At 49.3% G+C, this 13,716-nt stretch overlaps 1 protein-coding gene across 1 annotated transcript in view; it reads right to left on the reverse strand.

The window, feature by feature from the left end:
- The window catches only part of CPLANE1 (ciliogenesis and planar polarity effector complex subunit 1), a 2,360,818-nt gene that overhangs the window by 1,727,687 nt on the left and 619,415 nt on the right, over window positions 1-13,716 (reverse strand). Inside the window, exon 16 of the mRNA XM_086960545.1 lies at window positions 6,476-6,646. Within this exon, the coding sequence (XP_086816671.1) occupies window positions 6,476-6,646 (171 nt within the window). The remainder of the gene's footprint in view (window positions 1-6,475; window positions 6,647-13,716) is intronic.

Genomic DNA, 13,716 nt, shown 5'->3' on the forward strand with positions numbered 1-13,716 from the left:
CAGACGAATCGGGGGATTGACTGACATGCTGAGTAGCTCGGGATACCAGTACCTTCGTGCCCAGTCCGGAGCCACAAGGACGACCTGGGCCCGGTCGCGCCTGATCTTCTTCAGCACTCTGGGCAGAAGTGGTATAGGCGGAAAGGCGTACAATAGACCGCAGCTCCACTCGCGACGAAAAGCGTCTCCGAGCGAGTGCCGCCTTGGAAACTCCAACGCGCAGAACCGCTGACATTGCGCGTTCTCTTCTGTGGCGAATAGATCTAACCAAGGCTCTCCCCACTGTCGAAAGAGACCTTGCGCCACGTCCGAGTTCAGACGCCATTCGTGATCCATCATGCACCGGCGGCTGAGTTCGTCCGCCCTGGCATTCAGAGAGCCTGCCAGGTGTTGAACCACCAGGGTCACGCCCTGATGTTCCAGCCACTGCCAGAGGCGCAGAGCCTCCCGGCAAAGGATCCACGACCCCACACCGCCCTGTTTGTTGCAGTACCACATGGCGGTGGTGTTGTCGGTGAACACTTGCACCACGCTCCCCCTGACAGAGGGGAGGAATGCCTTCAGTGCAAGACGAATCGCCCGCAGCTCCAGAAGGTTGATGTGGAGCCGGGACTCCGCCGGAGACCAGAGGCCTCTGATCTCCGCCTCTCCCATGTGGCCCCCCAGCCCTGGAGGGACGCGTCCGTCACAACTACGTGCTCCGGCTGGGGTAGGGAGAGGGGTCTGCCACTGACCCATTCGCGGTCCGTGAGCCACCACTGCAGTTGTTTCGCAGTGCCCTCCGAGATCAGGACATGATCGGACAGGTTGCCCTGATGCTGGGCCCACTGAAACTTCAGGTCCCACTGCAGAGCCCGCATCCGCCACCTGGCGTGACGCACCAGAAGGATGCAGGAGGCCATCAGTCCCAGAAGCCGCAGCGTCAACCTGACCGAGACCCGGGATAACGGTCCGAAGACAGGAATCAGAGCCTGAATATCCCGGACCCGCTGCTCGGGTGGGTAAACCCGAAACTGCGCCGAGTCGAGAACCGCTCCGATGAAAAGGAGCTTCTGAGAGGGACACAGGTGTGACTTCGGCACATTGATGGAGAACCCCAGCAAGTGCAGGAGGTCGGCCGTAGTCTGGAGGTGGCTGACGACTGTTTGGGGCGAGCCCGCCTTCAACAACCAGTCGTCGAGGTAGGGGAAGACTGATACCCCCTGCCTGCGCAGATGGGCTGCGACCACCGCCATCACCTTCGTGAACACCCGTGGGGCGCTGGTAAGGCCGAAGGGGAGCACGGTAAACTGAAAGTGCTCTAGGCCTACCGTGAACCGTAGGTAACGCCGGTGGGCCGGCAGGACAGGGATGTGGAAATAGGCGTCCTGCAAGTCCAACGCTACCATCCAGTCTCCTGGGTCCAGGGCAGCCAGGACCTGAGCCAAAGTGAGCATCTTGAACTTCTCCGTCCGGAGGAAGCCGTTGACGTTCCGCAGATCCAAGATAGGGCGTAGGCCCCCTTTGCCCTTCTTGGGCACCAGAAAGTAGTGGGAGTAGCAACCACGTCCTACTTCTGGCCCAGGAACGCGCTCGATGGCCCTCTTGGCCAAGAGGGCCAAAACCTCCTCTTGCAGAAGTTGCAAGTGATCCCCCGACACACGGTGGTATTGAGGTGGCATGGATGGAGGGGAAGACTCGAAGGGGAGGGAGAAACCCCTTCGGACAATTTGCAGCACCCACCTGTCCGAAGTGACTGTATGCCAGTGGGAGAGGTGATGGCGAACCCTGCCTCCCACAGGCGTCACATGGGCCTGAAAACTCGGACTAGGAAGGTTTTGAGGCGGGGGCTGCTGAGGGAGGTGTGGACTGGCCTCGCCGTTGGCCCCGACCACCGCCACGGCGGTTCCCACGGCCGCCACCGCGTTGCTGAGTATTCTGCGGTGCGTGGCTGACGGTCCGCGGTGGGGCGCCCCTTCCGTGGCCACGAAAGGAGCGAAAGGCACCCGATTGCTGGCGTGGGGCCGTAAGGCCCAAGGACTTGGCCGTGGCCCTGGAGTCCTTGAAACGTTCCAGCGCATGGTCTGCCTTGTCGCCGAAGAGGCGACGGCCATCAAACGGCATGTCCAGGAGGGTGGCCTGGACATCGGCCGAGAAGTTGGCGGACCTCAACCAGGCGTGGCGTCGAACCGCCACCGTCGTTGCCATCGCCCTGCCCAGTGAGTCCGTGGTATCCAGCCCACACCGGATAGAGAAACGTGCCGCATCTCGGCCGTCCGCAAGGGTTTGGCTGAGTTTAGCCCTGACCTCCTCAGGGCATTGTGGCAGCACCTCCGCAACCGTGTCCCACAGGGTGTGGGTGTAGCGGCCCAAGAGACAGTTGGTGTTCACAGACCGTAGCCCTAGGCTCACAGACAAGAAGACCTTCTTCCCGAACTGCTCATATCTCTTGGATTCCCTGTCGGGCGGGGCCGACGGGAATGCGGATTGGGAGTTAGAGGCCTGGATGACCAGGCTCTCGGGGGTGGGATGGGTGGACAAAAAGCATGGGTCGCCCGGTGCCGGGCGGTAGCGTCTGGCCACGTTCCTGTCCACAGGGGGGCCTGTGGCGGGCTTGGACCAAGTGCCCAGCAGAACGTCACATAAGGCCTCATTGAACGGCAGAAGGGGCTCCGTGGAACCGGACTGCTGTTTGAGGACCTCAGTGAGGAGATTAGTCCTCACGGCCGCGACGGGGAGCTGAAGGTTTAGGGCCTTAGCTGCCTTCGTCAACACTACGCTGTAAGCAGAACCCGCCTCCGAAGCCACAGTCGGAGGCGACGTAAATCCAGTGTCTGGCGAGGTGTCAATACCACTGGCCTCCCCAAGCTCATATGTCCAGTCCTGATACGACTGGCAATCACGTGCCAGAGGGTCCTCGGACCCCTCCCATTGCTCCTCGCCACCTGGCTCCTGGAGACCAGGATTAACAGCCAGGGCCTCCTCGTGGAGATAGAACTCTCCGAAGGCCGACGGAATCGGCGCCCAGCGGCGCCCCTCCGACACCTGAGTAGGACCGTAGGAAGCATTGGGGTCGGCAACCACATCGGCTGCCGGGGACGACACCTGAAGGGACGGCGCCGGTGAGGTCGTAAGGTCGACCGGCGAGGTCCCGGATCCGGAGCCGGATCCAGCGAGGTCGCGCGGCGCCGGGACCGAAGTCGCCAGCGGCGCCGGGCCCGAAGTACCCGACGTCGTCGGGACCGAAGCGCCCGACCCGGAAGGACCTCCAGACGGAACCGATCGGCCCGAAGGCGCCACGGGAACCGACTGAGGAGGGAGGGCCCTCATGGCCATGAGGTACCTCTCGACCTCCTCCTGCGACGCGCCGTGCCCAGGGACCCGAAGGTGTGGGGCAGGCGGCGACGCTTGCGACTCCCGCGGAGCCGCGTGGGCGGTGTCGCCCGAGTCCCCGGCCGCATCGAGCGAGCGTCGGGGCGGGTCGGAGGATCGATGGTGTCGCTCCGACCTCTCATGCCTCTTACCTGAGGACTTGGAACCAGACGATCGGTGTCCACTCCCGGAACGTCGATGACTCCGACCTCGCGACCTGTCCCTCGACCTCCCGTGGGACCGGGACCGGGACCTGGAGCGGCGCGGGGCCGAGTGCCTCAGCTCGAGACGCTTGCGGGACCGCTCCCGCCTAGCCTTCGACGTCAGAGCCCGGCAGTCGACGCAGGTCCGATCGTCGTGGTCGAGGCCTAAGCACTTCAGGCACCGGCGATGGGGGTCCGTGACCGACATGAGTCGGCCGCACTTCGAGCAAGGCTTGAACCCGGGCATCCCTGGCACCGATAGTCGAGAATCGACTAAAGAGAGGATCAAAAAGATCAAAAAGTGTTCAGTCAAAAAGTGACTGGGGGTAGAGCTTCTTCCGGATCTGCGCTAGCTGGCGCGGAAAAAAGAAGAACTGACGTCAGCGCGCATGGGCGCCGTCTAAATACTCCGACGACGTCATCCCGGCGCTCACGACGCCGACGACGGACGCGGAGCCGCAGACGACGCCTACCAGCGCGCAGGGGTATTGCTACGCAAAAATTTCCGGATCCAGTCTGACGCCTGGGGATATTCTAAGGTAAGGAATCTATCACTAACGTGTCTCTTTCAGATTTTTATTTTAAACCATTTCTTTTGTATTACTAGGACAGTTATGCAAAGCTTGAATCCACTGGGTGAAGTACTCCCCTATCGATTTGGGATTCTTCAGAAAATGTCATGACATAGTGACACATACCTTTTTGAAACTAAGCGAAATCCCTGGCATTTTTTATTTAGACCTTGGCTCAATCAATGAAAATGATAATAGAGGTAGCATATGAGGGGATTTTGTATTTATTTTAATTTGTGGTGGGTGATATTGCTGTGGGTCGCCGTACAAGGGGGAAGAAATCACTTATGACACTTCCGGCATGATTAAGAGTTTGGCGGTCCACCCGCCCAAACACCATAGCTGCCAGGAGTCACCAGTGCCAGTGGTCTATAGGTCACCTTATTAGGAGTTTAAAGCGGTGCCCACGGTGTGGCTGCGGAGATTTTTCCAGAGTATGATACTTTTTTCATATGTATTGACGCATGTGCAAGCATTTCGACTGCATCCGTGTTGGATGCACACATATGAATGATATATGTGGAAAAATACCACCAACCCATTGCCGAGCCCATATGTGGGCAGTCCAGGCAATGGGTATATTGTACAAAAAGGTCTCACCTGTACATCGCCGTTAACAGGGGCGTATTCAACAAGGTGAAGATGCTGAAGGACCTGAAGAAAGGAACCCACGTCAACCTCAGACCGAAAGAACAAGAATGGGTTCAGTACACACCCCAAATCCTTTGTTTCCGCCAACGTGAAGCTGGCGGTCTCACGGAAACTCATGGAAAAGCCAAGTCTTAATACAGACGGCGGTGAAACTCGCCAGTACCACCACATGGCTGCAGCTTTTCCCCGTCTGCGGCAGTCTGTGGTGTGCTGGCGGTTTAGCTGCAGGTTTTCTAAATGCAATCTGCACAACAACTTGTAATATGGCAGTCGGACCACCTAGCTCGCGGCGTTCGGACTTCAGGTATCGCAGTCCACAGACCGTAAACTCATAATAAAGCCCTTAGTGTTAACAGGTGGTAATGGAATTAAGGGCTGTGCTCCTGAAGTTTCTGGTAAGAAGGGGGATAGAAAGATCACTTGGCAAGATTGGATATATAAAATATGGGAACTCCTGGTTTGAGAAAAGATCAAACTCACCATAGAATATAAGGGGACAGTATATGAAATGGACTAGGTATCAATGCCGTAAGAATGTTCCTGGGCGTTCCTACAGAATCCGCTCCAACACATATATGGACTCAGTTACTTCATATAAACAAGAAATATCACTACAACAACAGTGTATCATTTCAGAGTACAATATTTAATTCATTGTCTCTACACAAGTGGATGATGATCTACAAAAATGTTTTTTCTTTTTAGAGTAAAAAGTTGCCCAAAAGAGCGTGCACAAAAGAAGTGATCAAAGGTGTGTACTGTGAGTAAGGAAAAGAAGGAAATTCAAGATAATGGATAGACAAAAATATTCACATGGTTGTCTGTGTTTAGTTTATACTGACATCATTTGGTTATTGAGTATTACTTTGTGGACCAGGTTTTGACACGGAAAATTGTGAGACCGTGATTACAGAATTTAAATGTGAATATTTTTGTCTATCCATTATCTTGAATTTCCTTCTTTTCCTTACTCACCGTACACACCTTTGATCACTTCTTTTGCGGATTCTGTAGGAACGCCCAGGAACATTCTTACTGTATGAACATATACTGATTGAATCAGGCAAAAAAGAAATAGGTTCTGGACCATTGTTTATTCTTATTGCATTATACCCAGGTCCGTATCCTTTTGGGTTGCCCCATTTCATTAATGGTTAGGTGTCAATGCCAGCTTATTTAGCCAAGCAATTTAAAAAATGAATGCACTTCAAATTTCTTAGGATGCTCCATTTAAACCCAGAAGACCTTTCACAAATGTGAGAACGGGATTGGGATTTCGACTTAATAGCAAACTAAAATATTAGCCGGGTGCCTGATAGAGTTTATGGACATAACTGATAGAGACCTATGAAGTGCGAGTATTATGGGTGTGGGAGGCATTTAGCAGACTTCATACTTTCTCTTTCTAATAAAATACAAATTAATGATTATTCGTGATATGACCGTCGCTGGCCTCTGGATGTAGACGATAGTGTGTGTGTAAGCTTAACATTTCAAAATAAATATTACAGGTAAACCCAAATAATTTGTGGTGACATAAGTGAATACACTGTTCAAGATGTGATCTCATCAATACATTACATAATGGGTAGCTGTACAAATCTAATTTAACTGTTCCACTATCCATTCAATTGTATAAAGTCTTGCTTTACAATAAAAAGAAAGATATTGCAGAAAAATAATTCTGTATACCATTACCTGGTCTTATGTGAAGTGGAGGTAGGATATTCACATTATGTGGTGGAAGCACATACAGTGGTTGGTTTGTGAAATAAGAAGCCATAAAACGTGCCATGGACTGTACCACTGTCAAAGCAGCCTTCTCATGAACACCACTCAGCGGACCAAGGTCACCAGTACGTGGAGATTCTATATAAAAAAAATAATAAAGAAAGGGAATTACACAAATTTGGGTATGGTGTAAGGAAAAATAGTACTCATCTTCGAAATTGTGCGCATGTTGTCTGTAAAGGACGGCATGTCCTCCAAATAAGGAAGCTTCATGGTGCCTGCTAGAATAAGAAATATGATGGAAGATGTTGAGAGCCGAATTCAAATAAATAAGATACTTCCTTCTTCTCTCAGCACGCAAGGCCATGAGAGGGATTTTAAAGTCTCCTACATCATGTTCCTCAAGGAACTCTCTGCTTTAACTCACTTGAGTAAACCACTCCTTATTGCTAGCATTGATAGTTTTTTGGTAGCATAAGATTCTCTCACAAAGAAGGAGAAAGGATCTGATCTGGTTCAATTAGAAACAGATTAAAAAGAATGATAGAAAAACGCACAAGTAGAACAAATACTTTACGCAATGGGCGCTTTAGATTGAAGAACCTGGCTTCATCAGGTTTAACGTTAAAATCAACACAAAATGTAAGAGGCCAGGGTTACTTCTTTTCAATCTTCCTCCTAAAGTAAATCGAACGTGCAAAAGAGATCGAAGAGGTGTGGTTATAAGGTCAATACCTTCTCTGGAATCCCATTATGGGCTAAAAGTGTCCTCACTCACTAATAGCGGCATGCTTCATTATAGGGCTACAACACACCCCATGTATCCAACAGCAGGGATGGAGCAATAATTTTTTTGTATGCACTTTTCTCTTTACCATAGTCTTCTTAGGGCTCTAGAATCAAAATATTGCAAAAACTATCTCAAGCATAACTACTGTATAATTAGTTCACTTTATTCTGGGTTCACTAGGCAGGATTAAAAGAAAGAGAAGTAATGTGGATGGTACCGGAGTATTATCACCCTACCATCTCTCAACCAAATATACAGTCAACATGTTTCGGTCCGTCAACAGTCAGCATTTAAGGGTCGAATGCTTTGTCAGGCCTAAGAGATCCCTCGTCACTGTCATCCAGTCATTTTTTCTGGGGATATTTTAAAGTGATTACCAAATTCACCATACACTGACCTTACTTGTCACTTCTGGTTCTCAGTGTTGATAGTTATTCTTTGTAAGATATAATAAACTATGTTTGTCGATCACACATGTACAGAGAAGATAACGTATTGATTTATATGACACTATCATGCTTGATAATGCATTCCACTGTATCTATCAAGTGGTGCATGCAACACATCCAAATACTCAAAGTGAAAACACCACAGAAGCTTGAGACACTCTTATCACTCGTGAATTCAACAGTGGAATGAAACCATTCAGGGGTATTGAGTGTTAAAATTCATTGCCTTACACCCCCAACACTTATAGCTATTTCTTGACCTGTGGTAGAAGCTGGAGTGTCTCTCTGTAGCCACACAACGTGTAAAAAGTCAATCATACATCAAATTTCATCTCAATGAACATCGTAATAAATCAATGGTCTAAAACAACAATGCTGGATGCTCACTCATTCTTAAAGACCTTACTCTCAGGTTTATGTGATGAGGCATCTGCCACGAATTCGGCGATCCCATATGTGGTCTAAATAGTCTCAGGTCGAAATCCCCTTTCTCAGCCTCCCCACTTACTTCGCCAAGGGACAGACACCGCCTGGGGAACCACTCCCAACCTTCCGACGAAAGCAGTATACCCTTGTCATCTCCATTTGTAGCGACCATGCTCCCTGCCACGTGCTGTGCTGAGCGGTGGCATCAGCATGTGACATAGGCAGAAAACGAGTCTTCTGGCCTTCTAGCTATAGTATATGATGGGCACAGTACCCTGAGTCATGCTGCGCTCAGCAGTTGCATTAGCACTTGATAACAGAAAAAAGATGCATGGGTCGCTCACCTCCAAACTTCGATATTAGGCAGGCATGACACCCACAGGCGGCATTTTTATGTGGGCACACCGTCAATCATGGTCAGACTACGGCGCAGATACATTGACTGCCTTTTGATTTGGAGGGGGAACAATGAGTCAGTGAGAACCTTTCTGGAATGGCTTTATTCCAGAAATCCCTTCTTATATTTTACAGCCCAGATCACCAATAGGCCAATTCATTTTTTGGATCTGAACAAATGAATCACAGAAGTGTATCAAACTAACTGGAAAAAATAGTTTACTTTTATATAACCGTTTTCACCCCAGGTCTTTCAGACAAAATTTGCCTGTAGGACAATTCCTCCGTTTACGAAGGAGCTGCATTAATATTGATGATTTCGACATGGAGGCCAAAAACCTAGGACTGACCTAAGTGAGAGACCGTACCCAGATAAGGTGACCCCAAGAGCATGTAAAAGAGCAAGGAACAACAGAGGAGCACTATTAGAAAACAACAGAAAAACAACAAGAGAATAGACTGATCTGTGTAACCACCTTCAGCACAGCTTCAAATATATGTGAAGATAATTATTAATAACAATTGGCGTATTATTAATTCAAATAACTTAGATCTAAAGAAACTGATATTCTCATTCAAAAAAGAGAGCCAACATCAGAGACAACCTAGTACACACTAGACCTTTAGATAAAACCCCCATATCAGAAGCACAAGTTTGGAATTTACCATCAGAAGTGGGTCACAATGCTTGTGGAGCATGCAAAGTATGTCACCTTACCAAGACTACCAAGGCAATAGACATTGGTCTAAGATATCCATGGGTCCTGACCAGGCATATCACATGTAACACTGAAAATGTAATTTATCGTATTCGCCGTCCCTTCAATCTATTGTATGTGGGAATGACCACCAGAAAGGTTACGGTGGGGATAATGGAGCATAGGAGTAATGTGAAGTGTAGAAAGACATTGATCAAATTACCCACTCACTTTTTAGAGAGCAATCACTCCATCAACGACCTTTCATATGTGGTACTGGATAAACCGGATAGCCAATCCAGCAATGAAGGATGTAAAAAATGGTATTAATAAAACAAACAATGGTGGATTTATAGGCTGGGCAGCCATGTGAGTGGAATAAAGGATGATATTCTGTGGCACCATCGAAATAGCCTGTGATGAGATCATTAACATATAACAGTGATTAGCGATTGTGGAGGTTTTCACATTGATTGTGTATTGACTTTTTGTATTCCAAACTGTGCCATTTTTACAGACCTAATGAGACACAGAATGATACACTAGGGGTGGGCTGGGTATTTTTAATGAGATTTCCCACCGGAAAATGAAAAATAACATAATTAATGGTGTGCCCAAGTAAAAATCCCGCCCGGGGGTGCCATGCCTGCCTAATACCCGAGTTGGGAGGTGAGCAGCCCATGCATCTTTTTTATATTATCACGTGCTGACTGCTAAGCGCAAAACGCTGTACTATGACCATCCTATGGCAATAGCTAGAAAGTCAGCACACTAGTTCTGCCTGCGTCAAGTGCGGACGCCACCGCTGAGCGCAGCGTGAAGCACAATGAATGCAAATAGAGACGTCAAGGGTATACCGCTATCATCAGAGGGTTGGAAGCGGTATCCCAGGTGGTGGACCCTTGACGAAGTAAGTAGGGAGGCTGTGAAAGGAGATTTCAACCTGAGAGCATTTAGCTGAAATATGGAGTCGCTGAATTTGTGGCAGATGCCTCATCACATACACCAGAGAGTACGGTCTTTAAGAATGAGTCAACATCCAGCAAGGATGTTTTAGACTATTGATTTATTACGATGTTCAATGAGATGACATTTGACTTATGATTTACTATTTATAGTGTGTGACTTCAGGGAGACACTCCCGCTTCTACCCGTCAAGAAATAGCTTCTAAATGTTGGGGTAAGTAAATAAAATTTAACACTGAATACCCCAGGACAGTTTTATTCCACTGTAGAATTCACAATAAAAGAGTGCCTCATGTTTCTGTGGTGTTTTCACTTACAGTATTTGGATCCATTGCATGTACCACTGAATTGATATGAAGGAATGCATTATTATGTGTGATTACTGTGTCATATAAATCAATACTTCCTTCTCATTTTTGAGGCTCACTGTGAGGAAATGGGGTGTATTATATGGTGCGGTTGTGCGACCTCACTGTGTAATAAACTTACCACCCCCTTTAGGACCAAAGTTAATCATTTTAAGAGCACCAAAAACAACCGAAGAAGAATTTGACAAGACACTCAAGAATAAAAATAGATTGTATTTTATAAGAATTTAAACACTGCAATAAAAAGATCCACCAAAGGGTTCCGTGGATATAAATATTACAAGCAATATTAAATCAAAGCAATTACCTTCAAACTGTGAACAAGCCTTGGCAAAGTCAATGAACCAGACACAAAAACCGTTTTGAGGTTAACTTAGATAAGTGTCAATGAAGTCGTTTACAAGTACTTGGGGCGACCAACTCCAGCAGGAAGCTAGTCAGGGGGACCAGAAAGGTCCTCAAGAACAGTTACATTCACTGAAAAAGCAGCCCTTCAGCAGTTCCAGGTGCTTTATCCACAGGACAAAAGAATCTGATGGAGTGGTCCTCAAGCAAGGGGTGAAGAGTGATAAAAATGGTCTAAGAATGGTGTGGATAGAACGCAGTTGATGGGGGTTATTCTTGCAGGGATTTCTTGGTCCAAGAAGATGGTGAGAGGGGGGGGGGGGGGGGGGGGGGGGTCCTGGATGTAGGGTCTTCTCCGGTCTGGCCTAAGTCCAATTGCCACTGGACTGCCGGTCACCTGGTGTTGCGTCACAGGCCTCTCCGTCCTGGGTTGATAACTTACCTTCTGAAGGTCCCAGCAACTCTCCACCAACACTCCTGGGCTCAATGAACTCGGGTGCAACTCTGTGCATCCGGTCTTGGTCCTATGTGCTGCGCAGTGGCTTGAAAACCTTGGGCTAACCTTGGGCTAGCCTTCTTCAGCTTTTGTGTCCCTGTCTGTGAACAGGAGGACCGTCAGCTGGCCCTTGGAGTTCTCTTGGCTTGACTGGGCTCTGAAGACAGCTTCACCTTGAGCACCACTTGGAAGGCACAGTCCTTCTCTTCGCTAGCCACCAGGTGCATCCTTGTCAGTGCAGCCTCTCTTTGCTGGTCCCTCAGTGCAGCAGGGCAGTCCTTCTTTCATCCTGCTTCCAAGTCAGTCGAAATCTGAGGTGTGGGTGCCCCCATTATGCTCAGAAAGTTCCTTCAGAACAGCATGCGGTTGGTAGCTAGTGGGCCACCAGGTTCCCTCACTCCTGGTGACCACTTCCTGTAGAGTGTGAAGAATGATCATTCTGTCAACTCACAAGATGGCGAAACACCTCTCTTGGTGTTCAGATCTCCCTAGCCCATCCCCGGGGTGTGGCTACCTCAGGGTGACAAGCTCCTGGGGAAACCAGTTTGGGGATTGGTTTTCCCTATCTGTGTCCCGTGCCAACCTGTCTACCTCAACAAAGGGGCAGCTCTCCCCCTGGTGTTACACATCTGCCCTTCAAAGGCAGCTTCACCTTTAAAGCTTGCCTTTTGTGGCTAACACGCAAGAGTCTTCATACAGGCGGGAAGTAACACCTCCCTGGCCAGAAATCCCTCATTGGTCTTCTTCCTAACAGTCACTGGCACATCCCTCCAGGAGGGCAGAAAGCAGTCTCGTGAAGCAGGTGCCATGTGTGCCCCGGAAGGCACAGGAGGTTTAAAGGCAACAAAGTGGCAGCTTTCCTAAAGTTGCACACTGCACAAGTTACAATAATTTCGACTTGAGATACAAGGCGGGCTTAATGTAACACACTGTTTGATACTGTGGAGTGCCTACTATGGTTGCACCTTTCAGGAGTAAGCACAGCCTCAGGGGTTAGCGTGTACCCTGTATTCGCTAGATAGGGTGCTTGTCTTTCTACAGTAAGAACTGCACTTTTGTGTGTTTTGCTGTCAGGACATGCAAAGTACTTGTGCTTCTTGTGTCATTTGTTGCAACCTGCCATTAAACTTGTTAGGCCAGCCACTGAGGTGACTTACACATATGTCATTAGAAGTGGTGGTTTTGCCATTGCTTTCATTAGCAATGTCGGGCTAACAGTGCATGACTGCTCTACCAGTCTGCAGTGGCAGACTGGAGGACTTGTTTTATTTGGGGGACTTCCAGGGTAGCACATTCAGTGCCGCAAGCACTGGGGTACCCCCTCTGACTTACTTACCCTTGGTACCACAGTACCACTTACTAGGGACTTACAGGTAAGTTAGCCATTTCCAGTTGGGTAAAGGCAACTCGACATACACTTTAGGGTTCGGGCACTGGCACTGAGGTATGTCTAGTAGGCCTCTGTGCACTGTCAGAGTAAAAATAAAACAAAGGCATCAGTAAAAAAAAAATTGTGGTGGTGACCATACATCAAGAGCCATTTCCTTACACTTCCCAAGTATAATTATATATGAATGTGCTCAAAATCTGAAGAATGGTGGCACCTAGTGGGGGTGGGCATCTGAGCACCATAACCTCATTGCCTGGAGTTAGGAAGGTATTCCAATTTGGTAAAAGGCTTACAAATATACACTTTTTTCTATAGCAAACTAATATACTTGTTCCTAACTGCTATTAAAAGACGCTGGGGTTTTCCACCTTGATGACTAAATAATTCAAGCATGTGAATCTATGAATTATACATTTCTAGAACTCTAGTGAGTGTTCACACAATCCAACTTTGGCATATTAGGGAGGTGAAAACAAATATCATGGGGCGTGGCTTGGACGCCGAGGGTGATGGCGGCGTGAGCCCAGAGCTCCGTGCCTCTTCCCCTCGATGATCCTGATAAAGACGGCGGTGAGCCCACGTGTGCCCCGGAGCTGAAGGGGCGCATCGCGGTGACTTGCGGGGCGTAAGAGGAGCCGCTGCGGGGGCTGTTTCGCCGAGTGCGGCCGCCGAACATCGGAGCGGCCGGAGCCGGAGGAAGGAGGTGCTCAAGATGGTGGCCGCGATGAGGAGCCGAGGGCGCTGAGACTGGCCTGGCCGCCCACTGCAACGCGGCTCTGCGGTCGGGCGCGGCCGCCGGCCACGAGGCATCCGGCGATATACATCCCCGAGACCAGAGGGACCGGCAGACCTGATGACTGCCGCTGCCTTAGCAGAGGGGGCCG

This window comes from Lissotriton vulgaris, chromosome 3_1 (assembly GCF_964263255.1).
Source record: "Lissotriton vulgaris chromosome 3_1, aLisVul1.2, whole genome shotgun sequence".
Taxonomy (NCBI): Eukaryota; Metazoa; Chordata; class Amphibia; order Caudata; family Salamandridae; genus Lissotriton; species Lissotriton vulgaris.